This window comes from Numida meleagris, chromosome 2 (assembly GCF_002078875.1).
Source record: "Numida meleagris isolate 19003 breed g44 Domestic line chromosome 2, NumMel1.0, whole genome shotgun sequence".
Classification (NCBI taxonomy): Eukaryota; Metazoa; Chordata; class Aves; order Galliformes; family Numididae; genus Numida; species Numida meleagris.
In genome coordinates, this window is record NC_034410.1 from 129,003,110 (window position 1) to 129,026,233 (window position 23,124).

A 23,124-nucleotide genomic window follows, 5' to 3' on the forward strand; every position below is an offset into this window, starting at 1 on the left:
GTATATGATCATGTACTTGAAAACTCTGGGTCACAATCTTATCTTGTGTAAATATAGCTCCAACGATAACACATGGGGATCTGGCATGGTTTGTTGTAATCACATTTCTCTACCTATGTTGCTAATAAAAGCTTTTGTTATCATAAGTGGAAATAATTTGCAAGTTCTTACTTAATTGCTGTGCTTTTTTCCCCTTGTTTCACTGTTGTCAAATCAGCTAGCAGTCTGATTCCCAGATTTGGAAACATTTGTTTTTTAACGCTGTCACTTATCTGTGGAACACAATTTTTCAAAAAAGTTTGCTTCTAAATTGTTATAAAATTTTAATCTGATTTTTAACGTTCTTCATAATACCTTTTTGTGCAAGATTTTCTTGAATTAATTAGTAGTAAAAAAAGTTCTACAAATGCACTAAATTACTGGCTGGGATAAGCAGCCTGACACAATGTTCAGCACATTACTGTGGCCAGTACTGCACTTTCAACAAAGAATTCTTCCAATAATTATTACATGGCCATCTCTAAAAATCTACCAGATTGTAATGTTTGGTGTACTCTATGTACAACGTTAGAATTGATGGTTCCTGAAGAAGCTCTCTGTTAGATGGTGAAAATTCTAAAATTTGTTAGAAACATTTAATTTCTTTAGATTAAGATTGATGGGAAGAAAGTGGTCATAGGATAGCTAGTTTGAAACCTTTAAGTACAAATTCTCTAAATGCCTAAATACCCCGCTAGTTGCTGGAAAACCCAGAATGTATAGTGGACCATGTACTTGTACAGAGTGTCATTAATCTGCAAAGCATAAGCAACAGTTAGATGTCAATTCAAGAAAACATTTAACTGGAAGATTATTTTCCTTAATCATCTCACTAGCTGGGGACTAACAAGCTGATTTGCTTCTCTCATTTGTGCATACAAACCTAATGACTCTGTAGGCTTGTAAGTCATTTACAGAATATTTATAAGTATTTACAGAATAGGTGCTAGTGGTGACTCTGTTTTTTAAGCATATGGAGTAAACACTGATTACCAAGATTTGCCTTTCCACAGAACTGGAAGGATTAAACGTCCTGGACTTGTTTGAATCGTTGGGAACTCACAGATGTTGAAGTGTCTAACATTATCATTCCTTTTTTCATTTCCTGTCTATTTATATCTATGTCTATATTTTCACTTGCACCTGTAAGCAGTTGTTCGAATATTACAGTAAACCTTTCTAAAAGTCATTCTTGAAATATTTCAATAATATATTTCTTGGATTACTTTTTTTTTTTTTTTCAGGCAATGAAGAAGGCATCCAGGAGGCACCAGAATCTGATGGTGATGCGAAGTCAGAGAAACCAGCGCAGCTTGCAGTGGAGACCGAAGATTGGGATGGGCCAGGTAGGAAAAAACAGCTGAAAGGCAACAGTAATTTCTCAAACTGGAGATTCCAGTGCTTTCTATTATTTTAGTAGTTGTTTTCTACTTTGTATTGATCTATAGCGTACCTTTTCTTTCGTGATCCCTTGGTGTCCAGGATATTAATGGATAAGTACTGAAAAAAAGATCTTGAGTAAAAAAAAAAAATGTTTTGTCTAAGCCATTTTGTGAATTGTTTATCATGAAATATCTTACATACCTGTTGTTATAAAGGAAAATGTTGCTGCTGCTTAGAATTCTAGGATAAAAATTTGTCATTAAATTTCCAGTTCCATGGTTGTGTTAAGATTTTCTGTTATATTTTCTGATGCTCGATCAAAAAAATGCTGGTGTTCCCCCCCCAAGCTTTATGCCTACATTTAGCAGTGTGTTGGGTTTAACAAAGGTATGGGAACTACTGACATTTTCAAGGACTTCGTTTACCAGTTTTTCCTAGATAGAAATCATTTAGTATGTCTGGTCATTGATTTCATTTGGAAGAGAAACTCTTAAGATTGCAGTCAGGATTGTTAGAACTCCACATTAAAACATTAATTCACAGCAGTTTTTTTTTGTTATGTACTTTAAGATAGAGAAAATGCAGTATTGCTATTAGATGTGATGGTAGCATAGGAATACTTCCCAAATATCTGTTCTATATAAATATGTGAAGTCTCTGTCATGTAATAAAAGCATCTAAGACAAAGAGTTAAATTGTATTTCTGAATTAGGCAATTCTACAGTTAAATTGAATACAATGTGTTCATGGGTAAGGACTCCAGAGTGGGGCTTAAAAATCCATTACATTTAATATATTTTAAAAGTGCAGTTGGAAAATGTGCATTTGAAGCTATATATACTCTCAGAATAGCTGTATCTCTAATGGACATTTTCCCTAAAAAGGATGAATGTGTCAGAAAAGAGTTCCAGAAGCGTTCTATCAATAATTTATAATGCAATAATAATATTTCATTAGAAAAAATTCCTATATTTCAATCACATTTTCACCCTTGCTTGATTTTGCAAATTACTGTATGCTCTTCATGAAGAGAAGAACAACACTAATGGTAATTTTCTGAAATCAGAAGCTGGAAAATATAATGCAAACAAAAACGAAGACATAGTGTATATAATTAATACGATGTCATTTAAAATACTTTTAGTGGTAATACACAATAAGTTGAAGCCACGTAAAACACTACGGTGTTACATGAAAACAAGATTTTGTAACAAAATGAAGTACAGTACGTTTAAGATAACCCAGAAGACATCTTTAGATGTAGGAGAACAGCCTTTTCCAGCTCCACTGCAGATTTAAGGGCTGTCAGTGAGTAACATACGACTTCTAAAAATTTCATTACTAATAAATTCTATCTTAAATAAATTTTTGTTCCTTTTTTTGGTGTATTTCATCACAATTGAATATGTTTTTGTGTTGGCTTTTACGGATTTTTATATGAGCTGTCTTACACCAATGTTACAGACACATTTTTAATGACATTTTTTATTTCATTGGAAAAAAATATTCAGTTAAACAGTAAGATGTGTGTATTTCTGGTAACGTATATTTATTGTTAGCTTTGATGTGGGTTAAGATTTGCCTTCAGCAAACTGATGGCTAATGACATGAAATAAGCTTTGTTTTATTTAAATGTGGATTCTTTAAAGGGAATAATATGTATGAAAGTTGGAAAGAAATGGATGCACACCACATGCCACACTCTCCATCATGCATGCTTTCTGAAATGAATTTGGTTATTTATTGATATGGAGAAAGAAACTATCAACAGAAATTATTTTCAGCCATGCAGCACAAGAAAAATGATAGCTTCTTTCAGATCTTTGAAAATAAAAACAAAGCATGAAATATTTTGCTTATTTAGGGACTTCCGCCAGCACTGCAGAAAAAGAACTGTTAAATATTGCAGTACTTTACCACCTCATAGTAGAGATGCTACTTTTAACGAGTAGATGGTCATAGTTATCAGTTCTACATTTCATTTCTTCACTGGGAAAGTGCTCTTTCCAGCAACAACTGTGTTCGTCGCGATGCAGGTTGGTGTCAATTGATAATCTGAATTGTGAATGCCCAAAATTACAGCTATTTTGTTGTTGTTTTTTCTCTATTACTTGACGTAGTTATTTCCAGAGCCAGTATTTGATACAGACTAAAATTCTGTGAGTTACTCATTAGCAAAAACCAACTTGTGGTGGAGTCAAAATTAATCTTCAGGACACTAATTAGACTTTTATTTTGTTTGAAAATTTGCATTATTAAGTGGTTCACATGCATTCCCAATCCTTTTGTAATTGGACAATTTTTATGAAGAAAAATCTATAGTTAGAAGTGCGGTAACTTCAAAGAATTTCTACTGAAACAGTCTTTCAAATTACATCATCGTGTGACCTTCATCGACCAACAAGGAAATTCTACAGTAATCATGCTTACTCTATTTAGTTACTTTGTTACCTGAACTTTTTAAAACTATCCTTAATTTTCATTGATTTTGTCCTCTTTTTTTTTTTTTTTAATTCTTTTTCATGAGAAGATGCCTCTGAAATAATGGAAACTGAGGTTAATAGTCTGCATATGGACACACAGTAATGGACCTTTTCTTTTTCCGTTACAGCCAGCAGCAAAAGTCCAAGAAACAGAGTATGCAAATCAAGACTGAGTTTAAACAAATTTTGTGTGTAAAGATTTATTTCTTTAAAATTGTAATCAGAGGGCATTTAACAGCCTTGAAAACACTATTTGTTATTAGATGCATGCCTTGGTATGTATAGATGCATATATTTCCTTTGTATTATTGTTAGGTTATCAGTGCAAGTGAGGCCAGTGATCAAGGTTTTAAGAGGTAATGAACAACAGGAGGCTCTCCTCTGTGTCTTGCATGGACTATCAATAACACAATAGGATCATACCTTGTTTTAGTGCACGTTTACTGGATATGTAAAACAAAAGCCTGCTCAACTTCGGGAACTATGAATGAAATATCCTAGGGGTTTCATGGTTACATACCAGAACTCTTCTGGCAACGTACATGCATTATGTTGTCAACTGTTTCTTCTGTATTCCCTATGTGAGCTATTATTTTCACTGCAAAGGAACGTTTCTCTCCTGCAAAGGAGTATTTCTTTTTTGTGGAACAAGTTGATTTTGTGAGTTGGATGGTCTTAAAAGTCAGTGTCAGAAGTTCTTCTGATATTTATCTGAAATTTTCCAAGAAAGTGAGATAACTGGAGTTGTCCACGTAGCCAAAAAGGAAACCAACCAACCAAACAAAAAAGCAAAGCAATAGAAAAAAAAGACTTTATTCCTAAAAAAAAAAACCCAACGCCTCTCTTTGTCATTTTATGACTATTCTTATGTACTGTTTATATTCATCTACACATAAAGTGAATGTTTCCCATGTATAAAATTGTGCCTCCAGTTAATCAGCCGATTTTCTGCTACTGATAATAGTAGAGCGGGATGAAGTCACAACTCATGTTAAATCTCAGGGGACTCATCATGACTCATATATGTATATCAAAGAACTATAGAAAAAGGTATGAAGGATTGTTAAATATATCACATCATAGTTTATTACCATCGCAGGATGGTGTTTTTCTTAAAATACATCAGAAAGTGTAAGTAAATAGTAAATATAAAATTAAATAGTACTTTAAGATAAGGTTATGCTGTGTGTGACAGTGCTATGAAATTTTAATAAAAGATACACAGAAACAGTTTTCCGTGTGAATTCTGAAGTGGGATGTGAATCAGATTCTTGTGAACATTTCACATGACAGGTTCCATGTTTTTATATCTGCCATAAAAGGTAGATTTCCTGTAACCTTTCATAAGAATCAATGTAAATATTTATTGATTGTTGGGCTAACAATAATACTCTTAAGCAGTTTGGGTTACAAAGCAAAAGTGGATAATACAGATTGGAATGGTTGGTAGGCCACTGCAAATGGAAACAGACATTAATGATAGTCTTTCTTTTTTTCTTTTTTCTTCTTTTTTTTTTTTTTCCCTCTTTCTTTTCTTTTTAAACCAGTCCTAAGAAGGACTTGGAGATTACTGTCCTGATTTCGTTTCTTTTTTGATTGGGGAATGTGGTAGATATAAGATCTTGGAAATGCTATTTGATGTAAATTAACAAAAATCCATGAAACATAGTTAACCATAGATATAGTCTGACAGTAAGAAGAATATTGTGAAGAAGCAGAGGAAATCATAGAACGACTGTGTGTTACTCTGACAGTGAATCGGTATTATCTCTGCTATCAGATAATGCAGTTATCATTAATTTTCACATTTGCATTTCAATCTTTGGAAGGAAATGACTCTTGCCGGATGAAGATAAGAGCTCTGTACCACTATAATGAACCATCATTTTATCCTGATGCTTTGTATCCATATGAAAATGAGGCTGGGTGGTGGTGTGGTATGTGAGGAGGGGGTGGGGGGGTCACAGAAACATTATAACAAAGTGTCAAAATCTCTACAGACTTTTGGAGCCCTTTATGAAGCAAGAGGCAGTCTAAATAAATCTTCTGTAGTGAAGTGGATATTGGAGTAAAAGCAGAGAGCCTGTCTCCAATACTGGGGTGTTGGGAGGGGGCCTTCTAGGAGCAGGGGAGGATTTCTTTGCATCTTGATCTGATTTCCATCACTAGTTTGGAACTAAGGGGAGGCTATAAGGAATCCGAATTGCAAAAGTAGGGTGGGAGTAGTCATCAATTTAACCCCTGGACTCAAAGTCTTATTTTGACACTTGAATACTATTCAGGCTGGTGAAGCAAATGGTAACGGACCTCTGACTTCATGGTTTGGTTCTGACACTGGAGCTTTTGAGAGGTCACCGCATCTGCATGTTAAGTGCAAAAGGATTTCAAATAATTTTTACCCGTGTACATAGAACAAGTCTGTAAGGTCTGTGGTGTTTCCAGTTCTTTTCTGTGCGTAGCGCAGATTAGTCTTGATTAGCTGAAATTCCATCTGCAGACCTCTGCAAGGCATTCTTCCATTTTAGTTCTGATTGATTGACTAAAACCATCATTCCCTAAGCTCTTCACTGTATTCGCCTTGCTTAACCTTAGTGATGCACTTAATGCCTGTAATTTACAGACTTCATCCATATGTCATCAACACTCACTGTCAAATGTCTGCTCTAGGCATGAACTCCTGAGGTTTGTCCCCTCTTCCCTATTCTTAGATCATCAAATGATGGTGAGAACTGACATTTAAATATATGGTATTCTAAAGTCATTCTTAGTGTATAACCTGTAAGAATTTCTAGGAGCATCAGGACGTCCATCTTGCCATGACAACTCCAGGCTGCTTTAGCTCCAGGGCTGTGCTGTGGTGGTGGGGCTGAGGAACTATCCTTCTGGTGCAGCTGCCGCTTCCTCCTGCAGACCCCCCTGAGAGCCCCTCCTCTCTGCTCTAACTCAGTGATTGCATTCCTATCTCTTAAAGAGGAGGTGCAGGACCAAGAGCTATAAGGAAAACCAGGATACACATTGTGTTAGTAAATGCAGCAGCGACAGAAGCTGAATAGTATATACCAGTGAGGTGCTAAAACAGGTCCCTGGCATGATTGTTGTTGAGGCCAGCTGACACTTCCTAAGATATTCCATACTTCAGGTATTAAATCATTGCAGGGAGCCTTCTCTACAGGTAGTTTATAGGCAATCACCTATTCAAAGGCTAAGGGATTCTCCCAGCACACAGTTGTTGCCCCTTTTCACGCTGCTTAGCCTCAGTGCCCAGAATCTTTTTTTTTGGTACATGTAATTAGCTTTCCTTTACCAGAAGGAAGGTTTCCTTCCTTCATTTACATCCTTTAGTAGATGTTGCTAGTACAGAAATGGCTTTTCTGCAAAGCAATTCATCTCGTTATGAGACTGCTCCCTATAAAAAAGGCCTGAAAGATAAGAAAATGAGAGTGGCTGTATGTACTAACATGGAAGTAGCAATCTAATCTTTGCTACCATGTTTCCTGCATGCAAACTTTTGTAGAAAACGGGCTTTTGTATGACCTACAGACCATGTTTAATAGACAAGATCAATAGGGAGAATTTTTATTTTATTTCCACTCCTGCGCAGATGAAATGGTGCCCACTAGACATGATGGACCCCAGGGCTTTAAGAAAAAATTGAGGTGTAATACAATTCCCCTAAAATCATGTGAGTAGGCAGTACTAATATTGAAAGCTATGTTATTTACTAAATTGAAATTTCTTGCTGTTATGATGACTTCATCCATTCAAGGTGCAAAGTAGGATTCTGCAAGCTTGAAAAGAAACTTTACCTCAGTTGACTTAGAGCATGAAATATAAATAAGGAGAGAGTTCATTGCTGAATACTGGAGCACTTGTTGAGTATTCTACTGTTTTGTATTTGGGATACCATTTTCTTGTCATTGTTTCATGCAGGTGACACATACATGAATTTAAATTCCATTTTAAAATTAGGTGCAGTGGAAATGCACCTGTTTTAGAAGTTCTTACTATTTGGTTTGATGGTATTCATTTAGTATTTCTGGACCTTTATTTATCCATCTGTGAAATGCTTGCTTGACATACTGTGTTAGGTGTAAATTGGAAACTATCTTATCTGCAAACTGGCAAGTTTTAGACTAAGTAGACTTGAAATTGACCCAAGACCATCCTAAATTTTTATGTACTTGTGTATGTCAAGGCAAGAACATCATCCTGAATCATGAAAAGTGTTAAACTCTGAATGAAAGGTTACAGACATTAAAACTGTGTTCTATTTTGATTGGCATTTATGTTTCAAGCACAAAAGACATCTTGTTCACTGAAAAAAAGTTGATAGCTGGCAAAGGCACGTGTAAGAGACAAATGATCAGATTCACTAGGTGCTGCGCTTTGGACATGACATGCTACATAGTGGATGTTATGTGAAGTACAAATCCCTGTAGGTCACACAGTGAAGGACTCCTAGTCTGTGAAAGTCTGCAGAGAATCAATGAACATCTGCATTACAATACATTGTTTCTTGTAGTTTCATGCACCAAGGGACCTGCAGAGGCTGGCAGAAGGCTTTGCACTTTTCAGCTGTCTCCACTGTAGTGTGGTCATAAAGGCAATGTTACACCCGGGTAATTGCAAAGGACTAGGAAACAATGTCTGTTTTTGGAAACAGATGGGTTGAGAATCAAAAGGGACATGTAACTGGTCCACAACTATTTTGTTCTTTGTTGTGTTTTTCTCACTAATTCAACTAAGATTACTGCATGCAGAATAATGCATAGCAGCACTGCCTTGAACAGCTGAAGGGTGGGTGTGTAAATACACTGAACTATATATGAAACACAGTGTTATTTGCCATGCACAGTGATGGTCCAGCAGTTGGATGCAAGCACCTGGTGAGAAGTAGTAATGCCTTCATTTCTTAAATTGGCAGGTTTCTGTTAGTTTCAGCGATGTATCCTGTGCTCAGCATGTAATTGAAGAAAATATTTTGATTTTCAAAATACATTTTCCTCTTCTCTCACTTATTTCCTCTCTGTTAAAACATCATGATGTAAAAGTTGGAAAAATGTAGCTAAAACAACAAACACGTTATGACCAGAAGCCATCAAACCTCCATTCAAAAGAACTGGCTTTAGCTGAAAGTAAATCTAAGGTGATGTGTCAGTGACAAACTGGATATGTTTACCCAATAAAATTACAAAGACAGTTCAGAATGGTTCTGAGTCTGGAGAGGGAACGGAACAGAGTTGTCTTGGGTTGGCAGGAGCGTCCTACGGGCAAAATCTCTGTCTAAATTTTGGCCCTAGGTTTCTCAGTATTTGTGTTTAGCTCAGTGATACTAGCTTAATTCACATTTGGTTCTGGGTTTTTAGTTGTCAGACTTCATTTTTAGGGCATTTTAGCATTGCATGCCCAAAGGAAGGACAAGGTGGTGATGACTATAGAAGTGCTATGATAAACTTCTGTGCAGTCTTTCATCACACACTCACTAACGTGGCAAAAATAAGCATGGTTGTCTTACTAGAATCAGCCCTCATTTTTGTTTAGTTAACATAGTTTTTAGTGATTTCAGTGTCTTCTAATGGAATCAGTGAGAAGCCTTGGAACCAAATAGGCAGAAGTGTGGCCCAGAGTTGAAACTGTATACCTATGCTGATAGTTGGTTAGGCAGAACTATTAAGCATTAAGCCGCATGCTGGGAAAGCCTTAACTGTGCAAGAGTTAGTATTTCCTAGTTTTTCCTGGAGTCAGCTGGTTGGTTTAGACTTCAAGGAGCTATAATGAGGTCATCTGAACTGTTAGCTTTTCTTTTTTTAATAACCTTACTCCCTTCCTCCTCTGTATGCTTTATCTTTCTCAAGACCTTCAGTCAGTGTATTCAAGATGAGAAACTTGAACAGAAATAGTTGACTTCACAACATATTATTGGGGATTGCAGGTAGAAAAACCTTCCAATATTTATGCAATTTTGTCCTCAGTAAGTATTGCAGCATTATGCAGTGGCATGTTGTTTTGTATGAAGAAAAAAATAGCTGATACATTTCAAGGATTGAGGATGAAGTTGTAAAAATGATTTGTTACTTCAGGAAAATACTCAAGTTGGGATGATTCAGGTCTTTGCTTCTCTGATTTTATCACAATATAGTTGCATTAATATCAGCATAAAACCACAATGATGGATTATTATGGATAATTTAGGAAGATAAGATGTGTTCTATGGACATAATGTTCCAGAGTGGTGCATATATGCATTTTGGGATTGGTGGTTGAGACTGAATTTCAAATTACATCATTGGGTGAAAAAAGGAACTCATTAAGTTATCTGAAGCTTGATACTTGTATCTCAGTGCCAAAACTGCTGATCACTTCAGAAATCTTTGGCTTCTGTCTATAAATAAGTATTAGTTCTTATGAAAAAAGAAAAAAAAAAGGCCATTTGGACAGCATTTTTTATTAACTTTTGATAGAGTTTTCTGGGGTGCGATACAATCACGTATGCAATGTTTATGTAATACAATATTGTAAATGCTTTGTATTGTTTATTCAGATAAAATAGCTGTAATTTTAAACTTTACTTATTACTTCTATTAATGTGATTTTTTTATTCTCAGAAAACACTTTTTTTCCCAAATTACAGAATCCCTTGGCTTTTGATCTTGACGACTTTTCAAAGTATGTCTAGGATCTCAACTTTTCACAGAAATTTTCTTTTTGAGACACTTTCTAAATTTATGCCTATTTCTAGCAGAAGAAAAAAAAACAACCTATAACAAAACAACAGATAATTTGGTGTGTTGCAGTTTGATAAGAGCTAGCGTTTAGTTTAATTACTATATCCATAACATTTTAGCCATCAAATTTTGAGCCTCTTCCAAGGAAATTATTTTTCTCTTGTCTTGTCCTGGTAATCCTTGTTTTAATAGCTAAAACTTTCTCAGTTTTCTGTATAATCATGTCACAACGTCTGAATTATCTGGAATCAAAGAACTATATGACAGGGATGTGAGTAGAAGGACAGTGTAGAATTAAAAATGCCACATGCTAGAGGACAACTTTATGGGATGCTGAAGAAGTGCTCTCACAGATTACTGTTGTACTATCAAGCATAGGATCTGGTGGAGCAATGGACAGTGAACACTGAACTCTGTCCTACATGACAGAAAGTTAAGCTTCAGGTTCTTTTAGTAATTTCTTGTAGGAACAAATCCAATTACAGAAAATCTGCTCTCCTATTCTGCTTCTCACTGTTATGTTTTACAGTGCCATGTGCATCTTGACAAGCATGATGCGGTAGATTAGTTGTTCTTCTGATTCACTGGTCTCATAGTGTTAGTGTTCTACATACAGACAAGATGATAAGTAATACTTTAAAAATATTTGGAAACTGTGGTCCTACCTATGAAAAAGCCTTTTTCATAGGTCCTATCTATGAAAAAGCTTTTTAATTTTTCTAATAAAAAGAGACAAAAATCACTTGAATATGTAGTAAAGCATGTCACATTATTTTCACAATTTCTCAGCTTCTAGGAAAAATGCTTTCAGTGCTAGAAAAATGCTATGTGCTTTTCCCCAAAGCTTGGACGTATCATGACGCTTATCTAAAGTAAAAAATGATATACTTTTAAAAGAAAAATGCTGACCTAGTTAGTAAGGCTGAAACCATTCATTAATTAGAAGTCATAATTGCAATTACATGGTAAAATTAATTTATCATGAAAATAATCCTATCAGTTTTCCTTTTTGGAAAAATGGAACCAAATGATTTTAGCACCCTGCATTGCTTAAGGCAGATATTACAGTGATATTGGCTGAGAGTGAATAAAGTAATCAAATTCCATTTTCAAGATCTGAAATCCAGGGTCTGCATCAATGATAGTTCATATATTATATGAGTTTCAGTTGAGTTGTAATTTTGTAATTATGTGTAATATATAAAGCATATATGCACAGATAAATGCATAAAAGGAAAATAGTGTGCTGAAATTTAAAAAGAGTGAAGTGAAGATAACACGGCACATAATATATAGAAAAATTCATGTAATATGGTGAGTATGCTACAGTGTAGGAAACTCAGAATGCCTTTTCTACCCTCAGGCTATTTAGACTTCCTTGATATTCAAATCTTAATGTACATTAAATGGAATTTAAGGAGGTCCACCTTGCTGGACCTCAGGCAGACTTAGCAAGTAGCGCTCCTTAGGGATACCGCTTTATGTATATATTTGCAAAGATGTTATAGCCATGAAATATAGTCCTTTGATGACATCATAACTGTGAAATATGACTTTATTTTGCTCACTGGCAGTCAGGGCTTTGCTTTATCTATATTAAGCAGTCTGTATGCATAAATAAAGTATACCAAATACTGAAGCTGACTGCTGTAACCCAACATGGCCTTCATGAGTTGGAATACTCATCCCTCCATGTGATGCCTTATGAGTGTCAGGGAACTATTTGTAAACTGCTGTCAAATATGGCAGTATAAAATTGTTTTCTCTGCAGAAATATGGTAATAAAATAAGCACTGTGGGTATTGATGGGCAGCTGCTTGCCCAAATTCACCAATTACTTATGGTAATCTAAATTTTAAGAGAGGGTAGACATATTTTATCTTAAGAGAGTCAGACTTTGTCTTTAAGGATCTAAAAATGTGTCATTGAAATGTGTAGTCCTGTTGAAGTAAATAGAAAAGCACTCATTGATTGCAGTGAAGTTAATACCTAGTGTATTAACAACTAGGAATCTATTAATGACTGGTTAATTTATAAATGCATATATTGTTTGTTTAAGGCTCACAAATACTCTGACTTTGTAGGAGAAAGACATAGCCACATTGAGCAGGTACTGTTCATCAACCAGGACTTCGTTATGAACGGGAGGTAGGAACAAGTATACTCTTGAGCATCTGAAAATCTCTCAGGTCTCCAAGAAAGTTCATAGAACAGTGCAAGAAGTATATGCTTGAATCCATTTTTCCAGATTAACCAGGCATTTGTAGATAGGATTGATAAGTCCCTTTTTATTTATTTTTTTCTCCAGGTGATAAAAATATCTATGTTTAGAAGAATCCCTTTCTAGGCTGCCATCCTGCACAGCATTTATAAACTTGTAATTTGATGCATATGAGCGTGATGTTGAACAAGGAATGAACTACTCACATGCATTAAGTTAAGCACACATGTAAGTGTTTATAGGATTGGGGCCTTAGGTCATAAGCTTTTCCCAGCAGAAGCTGCCTTTATCATTGTGCTTTCTACATACTAAGTGAACTGCTAGCATGCACAAATTAATAGGGATGCAAATCTCAGCAATGCTAAAGGCCCCTTTCCACTCCTTTGACAAAGTAAAAGGGCCTTAAAGTATGTCACTTCAGTAAGACTGTGAATACGATAATTAAGGAATTCAAATCGTACCTTGAGTTTCTGTGAGTTACAGTGCATAGTTTCATGGATTTCTTTGATTTTTCTAACTTTCTATTTTGAATCTTCCTGACGTTTATTAAAATATTTACATTAATATACAAGATGGTTGATTTGTTTATTCTTTAAAAATGCATAGGTTTTTTTTCTATTGAGAGGTAGGATATTAAGTTTTGATATTGCTGTTCAGTTTGATTTCACAGCAGCTATGCATTGCTGATGCTTTGATAGTAAGGTCTTAGGTAACACATTAATTTTATAAATGATAAGATGTTTGGATTTTGCAGTCCTCTTTGCTTTACTTTTTAAAGGGTGTACTTGTATTTCATGGCTCTGATTACAGCTGTGAAATACAGACTCGTGGTGGAATAATACACATTGGACTTGATTTTATTTTTTAGTGCTAAGATTTCTGGAGTAGCAATATATATATATATTTGCTGCAACTTTCTATATAATTATGCTGATATTATCAGTAGGGACTGTTTGAGGGGATAACATACTAAAATATTACCCAAGTAATATAGTGATATATGATGTTCAAAATGTTCCTAGGGACAAATCTTTTCTTACAGGAAACTGTTAATATTTCTTATATTATACTTTGCAGATTTTTGTTAGGTTGGTTCTGTTTGTTTTTTTTTTTGTTTGTTTGTTTTAATAAAAATACAAAAAAAATTGGCTGAAGGAGAACTCTGAGGTAGAAAGTGTATAAAATAGCATTAGTTCTTAGTTTCTTCTTCTGAAAATCAGTCGAATCTACTGCCTATTGTTTTAATTATTGTCTGAATCTAAGCAGTATTTCAGAGCTATCGCTGTTGAATGATGATTTTCTCTAGCATCAGAAAAATGGGCTGATAACCTTATCTTAGCAGTTAAGGGGAATCAAAGAAAATTTACCCTTTTAAAGCTCTTATTTTCTCTATATGAGTTTCTTAATTGTTGCTCATCTTGTGTATACGTTTCATTGACTTCATTTCTTCGGTGTTTCTTTTTTACTTACTTTTCACGTATTGCCTTCCTTATGCAATATTTATAATAATAAAGCAAGTCTATGTATGCTGCTTTTGGTAAACTTAACCTTATAGGTATGCATTGTGAGATAATGGGCATTAGACTATTTATTCAAAGAAGTTTACTTCATAGGAAAATTGTACCGCCTAACCTTTGATATGGTTGTCTTTCGTAATAATGGCCTGATATTACTTACCTGTATTTGTCATCCCCACCCTCCTGCCAGCACTTATGTTCCGCTTCACACATGGTCACAGCACAGTGGTTATCGAGGTGACAGTCCAGTGGTCCTTCATGGAACAAATGCTTTTGCACTGTGGTTGCTTAACAAACAATTCACAGAAAATTCATGCAGCCAAGTGTCAGTTTCTCCAGTGTGCTAGTTGTACACACGTGCTCTTAAAGTTTTGTTTCCTTAAATAAGAAACAAAAAGGAAAGCTTTTTAGTTTTTCTATTCCCTTTTGATCAATTGTAATTTCTGATCTTCTCCTTTTATCTTCCAGGTCTGATTTTGTTCATGCTCTTCATTTTTGCTTTACTCTGCATGTGTTGCCTTTCTGTCATTTATTTCCTTTGATTGTATTAAAGTCCTTTTTTTCCATGCAATGTGTGTCTTTGGTATAATCACATAATTATATTTCAGTTTTGTCTTACTCTAAATTTATTTACCTAGCTTTCTAAGTTTGGTTGCAGTGTTTCATATAGTATTTATCAAGGAGAGTATAGTGAGAAATGAGCACACTATTACTATTCCTGGCTTTGCTGTATTTTCAAAGAGCATCTGCTGGTGTTCGTTCAACTTTTTTTCCTCGGCTATGTATGTAACACACGCATATGTATCATCAATTCAATGAAAACACCACAGAGAAAATGAATTTTATGAAATTGGGAGGAAGTTTGCAGCAAACAGTGGATTTTATTGGTGTTACATAGCTATCTCATCAAAAGGTAGCAAATGCACAAGACCTTTTGCGCTTTTCAATTTGAAAGAAAATGATTTCATTACAAAAAAAAGAACCATCACTCTGGATGTTGGAGAATGCCAGAGCCTGATGAAACCAGCTGAAGAGACAAACTGAGTGTACGGATGCAGATTAGCCTTCAGAAGATGAGGGTGTAAAAGGGATTTAATGGTAGGATGGATTATAGAAATCCTTGTAACAATGTTAAATAATTATAGTTCCAGCCGAGATCAAAGCAGTGCTGATTGAACCCCCTCAAGCTGTTAACATGGAGTATCTCGAAGAAGAAAAAAAAAGGGGAAAAAAAAACCTCTGAGATTGGTCAGCCCGTGCTGACAGTGTCCTCTGATCTGTGGAAGTTCTGGCGGTATTGAAGGTACAAGTTGTGGGGGAGGGAAGGATGGAGGGAAGAATTTATCAGCCGGAGCAGCATGTTTGGGAGGGTTTTTTGTTTGTTTTTTAAGGGAGGAGAAATGGGTATTGTAATCAGTGTTACTAGAGTTCACACGCTGATTGAAATTGCAGTAAACTTATATACACTTGGCATCTTTCCATATTGGAAAAGGGATTAAATTTCTTTAGCAGAACTCTGGTCTGTAACAGAAAATGATTAGACTTTCTTTTTTTTCTTTTTTTTTTCCTCTTCCCTCCCACCTTTTAAACTGCGGTTCCTATATACATACCTGCCCAGCAACAACTATTAGCAGTGATAACTGGAAGAACGCCTTTGTAGTAGTGATATTTAGCTGCAGGCAGGGAGTACAGTTGCTATGCCCATTCAACAGCATTAAACATTTATTCTCATTGCCTTGCCTTCCTGGCATTCATGCCTGGAGGATTATGCTTATGCCTCTATTAATAAAAAAAGAGAAGTCAAAGTTAAATCCTTACGGTTTGGTGGCACAGTAACTTGTGGCATAGCCAAAGCTTTTCCTTCTGTACAGCTGTCTGTAAACTGCAGAACATCATTTGTTTCAAAAAAAAAAAAAAAATAAAAAAAACCAACTCTTGCCACCCTGATGTGCATTTCCAGCGATAGCATGTTGGATATGTTCAGGGGCAGATGATGCCAGAGCATGCAGTAGGTGCGTAATCAAAACCAAGGGTAGAAAAGACACTTTATGGACCAGACTTGTCTGAAGGTACGATTTAATCTTGCCGGCTGTTACTTTGTCCTGAGACTGAAGGGGAGAGAGCACTGAATGGGAATAAAGGATGGAGTTGTCAGACAGTTCCTTTTGGCCACGGCCATCAAGGGGGAAAGGTGCTTCAAGAAGGTACCATCTGCACGACAGAAGGAGTGCGCCATTGCATGCCGTTCAGCAGTGAGTCGCATGCAGCGGGCCTTAGACCTGTAGCTTTGGAAAGGGCAAGTGATGCTTATTAGGAAGAAGGGCTGCTGGACATGCCAACAAATATGTAGTCTCTCTCTCTCTCTTTAGTTCTGTAAATATATGCATATGTCTGCATGTTTAAATTGAAAGTGAGTACTTTGTTGCCTTTATACCTGCAGTATACTAAATGCAGTCAGAGTGTTCTAAAGAGCTGTTTTATATCTCTGAGAATAATGATGCATGGCCAAACCCCAAACAATTATCTGATAACTGTGTAAGAAGCTGTAAGAGTATTCTCCATATTTTATAAGTGAAAGTTTGCATCAAGTACTACTACTATTTTTTAATCTCAAAGATAATTTAGGTTTTAGGTTATGAGGCGTTGTATACGACCTCTAAGGACTTCTGTTAACCTATTAACTTAGGTAAGCTGCTTTTTACTTGCTTAAAATCTGAGTAGTCAGCTTTTATGTGACGGGAATGTAAGAGCAAGGGGAGCATATTAAATAAGTCTATGTCAGGGATGAAGACATGTAAATGGCACCATTTCCAGGGTATTCTGTGGCAGTTTTCTGTAAAAGTGTGACAGTTTTTGCAGGCATCTCAAAGTGTCTGTAGATCATCATGTTTCAGGTACAGGCTCTGTGGCTCTATTTTTGGCCAAATACTATGGAAAATGTGCAAGTCTGTCTTCTCATGATCCTTTGTGGCACTGTCTCGCCTTGTGGAGTTAGATTATGCAGAAGATACTGTAGCTAACTTGAGCTTTCCTGTTGAACATGTGATCTACAAAGAGAGAGAAGTGATCTTGTCGTAATTGCCAAAGCATCTTTGTTGAGATCTGTAAAGTTTAGATTTCTTACTCTATTTAACATGCAGTGCTTTGTAAAGTTAAACACGTCTGCAGGAGCAGAGTGTAATTTTTATTGCTGGTTAGAAACAAGTGTTGCCATTAAGAAGGCTTTAAGGCAATGGTGTGCTAGTTTAAGGAGACCTGGCATCGATTAAGGGTTTTATAAGACAGATAAGTGTGAGTTTACCTGGGATTATGGAGAATGTTTAAATGCTGTCAAAGGATCTCACAAATCCATTTTATAAAACAAGAACCCGAAGGATTTGAAGCTGTTTGGACATACAAAGATGTTATTTTATGGTACAGTTTTGGACCTAATGAAAACCAATGGAAAAACAATGCTTTGGAGAAGAAGTGGTTGTGTCATCCTGTGATAATGACAGTTAAACCCATATACTGGAATTAGGGAAGAATAGCTGGTAGGCTGTTTTTTGTTTATGTGTTTTTTGTTTTGGTGTTGTTGTTTCTGTGTTTCTTTGTTGTTGTTGTTGTTTAGTAAATTAGTATGGGTTAGAAGGAAGAGAGCTTCCAAAACAATACTGTTAAGGCTAGTACTTGAAGGCAGGAGTGAAGGAGAACAGAAACTGTCAGGAAAGTTTCTTAACTTGAGAAGGAGGTTCACAGACTGAAAGGAATGTGGCCGTCAGAGAATGTGCAGAATCCTTTCTTTCACTGCTGTCAAAAATGGAGAATAAAACTAGGAATCGATGACAAGTCTTGAGTAATTCCAGCATCAATCTGCACTGCTTGACATAGTCATTCTGTGTGATTCTCTGTCTTTTCCTTTCCCATTTCAGGTTACAAAGAAAGAATTAAAAGACAAATTTTTCCTCTCCCCTGACCATCCTTTCCTGTTGCTTTGTAACATTTCCTGAAATTGCAGAGGAAGAGTTAATAATGGAACTAGCTCTTGTGCACGTTACTTACCTATTCTCACTTCTTCTTCACACTTTAAACCCCTTCACAGAGGATTTTAGAATGGGAAAATGCTAAATCAGCTCTTTCCCTGTCCTCAGCTTCTGAGCTTTTTTTGTTATTGTGCTATGGAAAAAAGGATCAGACTCCAAACCGTTAAGCAGTAGCTGCATTTGGAAATAATCTAAAGCAAAAAAAAAGTCTTTGTGCAATAAGGGACATCATTCTTCCTCTTTGTGTTCTGAAATGACAAATTATTGCTCCTTGACAGTGAATTTAAAATCAGATAACTAAGACTCACTGGATGATCTTTATCTCTAGAGCCTATGTAAATATGTTGTGCTGTGTGTTGTGCATACTGTTTGTAATAAGATGGTACAAGCTCAGAGGTATATCCAGCTATGTGTGGATGACTCAAAGATTAGGTATATTATATGTTACTAGAGGGGAAAAATGCCTAATTTGACTTAGGAATATAGATATTTTCAGTTGACATTACTATTTTAAACCTCAGTTGCTTTTAGCATAACTTGTTTTTGTTTAGATTATGTTTACAGTATGAATGGTTCTAGATGTAAGTTAAAACAATTATAAAGAAGACAACCTTTCCTCTCTTTAGAGTCCTACCAACAGCTCTTTGTACTTCCCGTAATGAATACAAAGAATCCAGTTGTTTCCCACAGGCTGTGAAGACACTGGAAAAAAGAACAGTTGTTGCTGTTCCTCTTACCATTTTTTTCCTCTTTAGATATCTCCTATTCAGATATATGTAGGGAAAGGTAAACAAACATTTTAGGCCTTGGTTAAATGGGCATATTGGAGATAGTTATGGCTGGTGTGCCTCATCCACTGAACTTAGAAATAAATGCATGTGGTATTTTTGGATTAGTTTCTTTTTTAAATGAGAGGTTTGTCAAATTAAAAATAGAAGAAGAAAAGGCAGTTACTTATAAACTCAAGCTTTAGTGTTTTAGTTTGTTTCTGAAATTTTGCTAGAAAAATATTTGATCTCTTTTCCAAAGCATTAGGTTCCCTTTACATTCATATTATGTAACTTTGGATGACATCTGAATCTTTACTTGAATCCTTCACATTGTGCAGTGTCCCACACCATATGGTAGTTAATAGATGGCTACAAACTAGGAATTTCCCTCTTATGCAGATTTAAAGATATTGTTATCTTATAGATTTGAATCAAAATTGCAGAAAAAGTATTGTAATATAATCCAAAATGCATTTTTCAGTCTCAAAAATAGGATTTAAAGCTATTTTTTGAAGGTGACGGTTTGGCCACTGGCCTTCCTTTCAAGATTTTTTTTTTATTATTTGAATTACTATTTGTTTCTATTTATGAGATAGGCACCAGTTTAAAACTTCCTGTGCTCAAATACTAGAACTAACTTTCACAGACTCCCCATGATAGTTTACTTAGTGCTAACTGTAGTGATTTCAGATGCTCAGTTGTTGAAGTTGGTCACATGTACATGTGGATATTTATACTTTGAAAGGACAGAGTGTGCATCAATCTTTGTTTTCCATATGGTGCAGAAGAGACCAAATCAAAAGATTAACCTCATGTAATTTTTTCATACCTGTTTCCAATAATATATTAACAACACTCTAAATATCTATCTTATGTGTATAAGAAAAAGCACATCAGAAGACTTAGTCCTCAATCCAGATGTTCACATTTTACTGGCTGTAGTGTAGTACATTGTCAACCATGAAATCCTGCAATACTTAGCATAGGTGTAGTTCATTTCGTCTTCATAGTGCTTTACATAATTGTTAATGAATCTATATAGACTCAGTTTTAATATAGAAACAAATCACCAAATCTTTTTTGTATTGCATACCAAATTCCCATATTTGATAAGCAAGCAGGATATAGGCAGTGTCTGTGGTTTATTTTCTATAAATATGAATTTAATTTCAGAATCCAGCCTGCCTGTATTTCAGATGCCTCTCTTCAGTGAAGTCCTGCACCCACGTGTACACCCAAAGCTCCTTGCCTCAGTCTTCACCTTGAGTTGAGAGCGGCTTTTAAGTCAAGCTAATTGGTCTTCTAAAAGCTAACTTCACTTGAGCAGTTTGTCCTCAAGTACTTGCACATACAATGAGCTTGGGAGGAGTATGGGGAGAGGCTCATTCTGCAGCCCTAACTGCCACCCCCGAATGAGTCTTCTGGTGCTGTTGGCTCAAGTGGGAGTGTAGGTCGTGACTTAGGTTGCCAGTTGCTTATAAATAATACATGTTTCATGAAGTCTGAATTAGTAAAGATAACTCAAGATGGTAGTTAAGACAAATCTTATAGCTTTCCCTTTTCTCTCAGCAGACTCTACACTGTAGCCCCCTTTGTGTGTAAAAGGAGAAGAGTTATGGGAAGATTATTGTGGTGTAGGTTCCTCAGGAGGCAGCTACCATCCTGATTATCGGTACCACTAAAAATAGCATCTTTCAAGCACTGAAACAGAAATTTGGAGAGTGAAGCACTGTATAAAACAGAAGACACTCCCAAGGCATCCGAGCAAAATCTGAACAACTGCCCTATCTTCTGAAGCTGATGAACCAGTAGCTCTTCATCATGGATGTCAGTCTTCTCCTTTCTTGCTCTTGAATTTTCTTTGCTCTTGCTCTCTGTTCTGAAAGAGGCTGTAGAGGACAACCATCTAAATTGGATGGGGCTCTTCAGGTATAGCAGGGTGGATTTGGCCCTGTCTGTCACACACAGTATTCAGAACTGTGTGCAGTAGTTGCAGCCTGCAGCCTGTGCAGTGTTATACTTACTTTCTGTCTCTCCCATGTACACAGTTTTTTAATCATCAACAGTCCACCTTCACAGTCTTAACTACCTGGATTTAAAATTTGCCTTGCTCAGTGGCTTTTGCTCAGGAGAGACTAACCAGGGGGATAGCAGTGCAGTGAGTGCATACATTTCTTTCCATGATTCAGAGATCTGCAGCAACTCAGTCAAAAATGAGAAAGACCTTATATAAGCAAATAAAATGTGAATTGAATACAAGTTTTCTGATTTATCTGGAAACATTCGCTAAGTGTACTTCATTTCTTTTACTGCTGCAATAAAATAATTTTACAGTTAGTAACATATAACTTACAGGAGTGACAAATTTGGTACTTAAAAAATATTTAGGTTAAAAAAACCTGTCACTTCTAGTAAGTCATTTTTAGAGTGTAATCACTTTAATTCTCCTCTCTAATTTTATCACCAGGAGACCAGCTCTGAGCCCCCTAACCTCCCGTAAAGAATCTCTGTGCTGCTGATTGTTGTGGCTCCGAGACAGAATGACAGAATGGGGATCGAGATTGGTTTGACTGAGCTGGGAATGAGGGAGACGTTTCTTAGTATCTAGCAGCCTAAGTAGTAGATAAACATCATCAATGTCAGGTCACTCAAAGTCTAAGTTTAACATAAAACACTAAATTATTGGGAAATACAGCATGAAACTTATGATATGTTCTACTTGAGCTGGAAACACTGTAAGCATGTAGTGACAGTGATACTGCACTGGCTCAGATGTTGATTTAAAGGGTTGTTTACTGCCGTTCAGAAGACAGGCTGTTGGAGCTATACTGAGAATATCTATTCTCTTAGAGTAGTCTTACGTAATTACAGTACAGGAATGTGATTTAGATTGCAGTGTTACTGATGAGAGTCACAGAGGCAGTAGGGGAGCATGAAATTTCAGTTTTAGGCTAATCCAGAACCACTAGACACCAAAAGTAACAAGGGCTGATGCTTTTTGTTTCCCCCTCATGCAGTAAGAAGCTGTGAAGCTTTTTAGTCCACATTTCATGTGCTTGTTTTTGTTTCATACATTTCTTGAGTTAACCATTTGATGTTTTACTGGAAATTTGAACCACACAGGATGAATAGAGAAATTCCACCTTTCTTTTAGGAAGCAGTTTTAGAGGTGAGAGATGTAGGTTGGAATCTCCTCAGGGTAAATGGGAGCCAGATGCTCCTAGATCAGGGTTTTTTTGAATGATGGTCACCATCATAACTTCTGTCATGAAAGCGGATGTGTCAGCTCTGCTCCATGCCCTACTCTGCACTGTTTAGATGTGTTTGGCTCTGAAGCTAAGGAACATCTTTTTCTTTTTTAATTTTGATACATTTAGAGGAGTATTAACCTATCACCCCAGAATACAATTTCATTTGTGTTTAGACACCTATAGAATCAGAATAAAGGGAGATCTAGGTATACATAGTGATAAGCAGCTACTGAAGTGAGATTTTCTACATTCTTTTCTTCAATAATGTTGTTACCTATATTCCACTGAACTTCAATTAAGAACTAAATTATTAAGACTTGACCCTGTCTTTAGTTCTGATTTGTATTGAAAATGTTTTACATATCGGAAAGAGAAAGCATGAATAACTGACATGAGTTATGAATAAGAGGAAAGATGTGTTTTTTATTTGGATTACTATGCAAGACATTTTCCTTTCACTGATAATGTTTTTAAAATGTAATCAGACTTTTTAATCCAGGAAGGAATTGATTCATGGAGACATTAAGTATTAATGTACCAATTATTAATTGATAGTTTTTCATTAATAGCTATGAATAATGTCACTGTATAGAATCATAGGATAGTTAAGATTGGAAGGCACCTCCAGAGGTCATCTAGTCTCATTCCTTGCTCAAAGGTGGGCTAACTTCAATCATACTGCTTGGGGCCATCCCCAGTCAAGGTTTCAAAGT

The 23,124-nt window shown here is 35.9% G+C and overlaps 1 protein-coding gene across 1 annotated transcript in view; it reads left to right on the top strand.

Moving 5' to 3' along the window:
- ZFPM2 (zinc finger protein, FOG family member 2) overlaps positions 1-23,124 on the top strand; it is a 309,416-nt gene that overhangs the window by 75,956 nt on the left and 210,336 nt on the right. Inside the window, exon 3 of the mRNA XM_021388157.1 lies at positions 1,284-1,385. Coding sequence (XP_021243832.1) covers positions 1,284-1,385 — 102 coding nt within the window. The remainder of the gene's footprint in view (positions 1-1,283; positions 1,386-23,124) is intronic.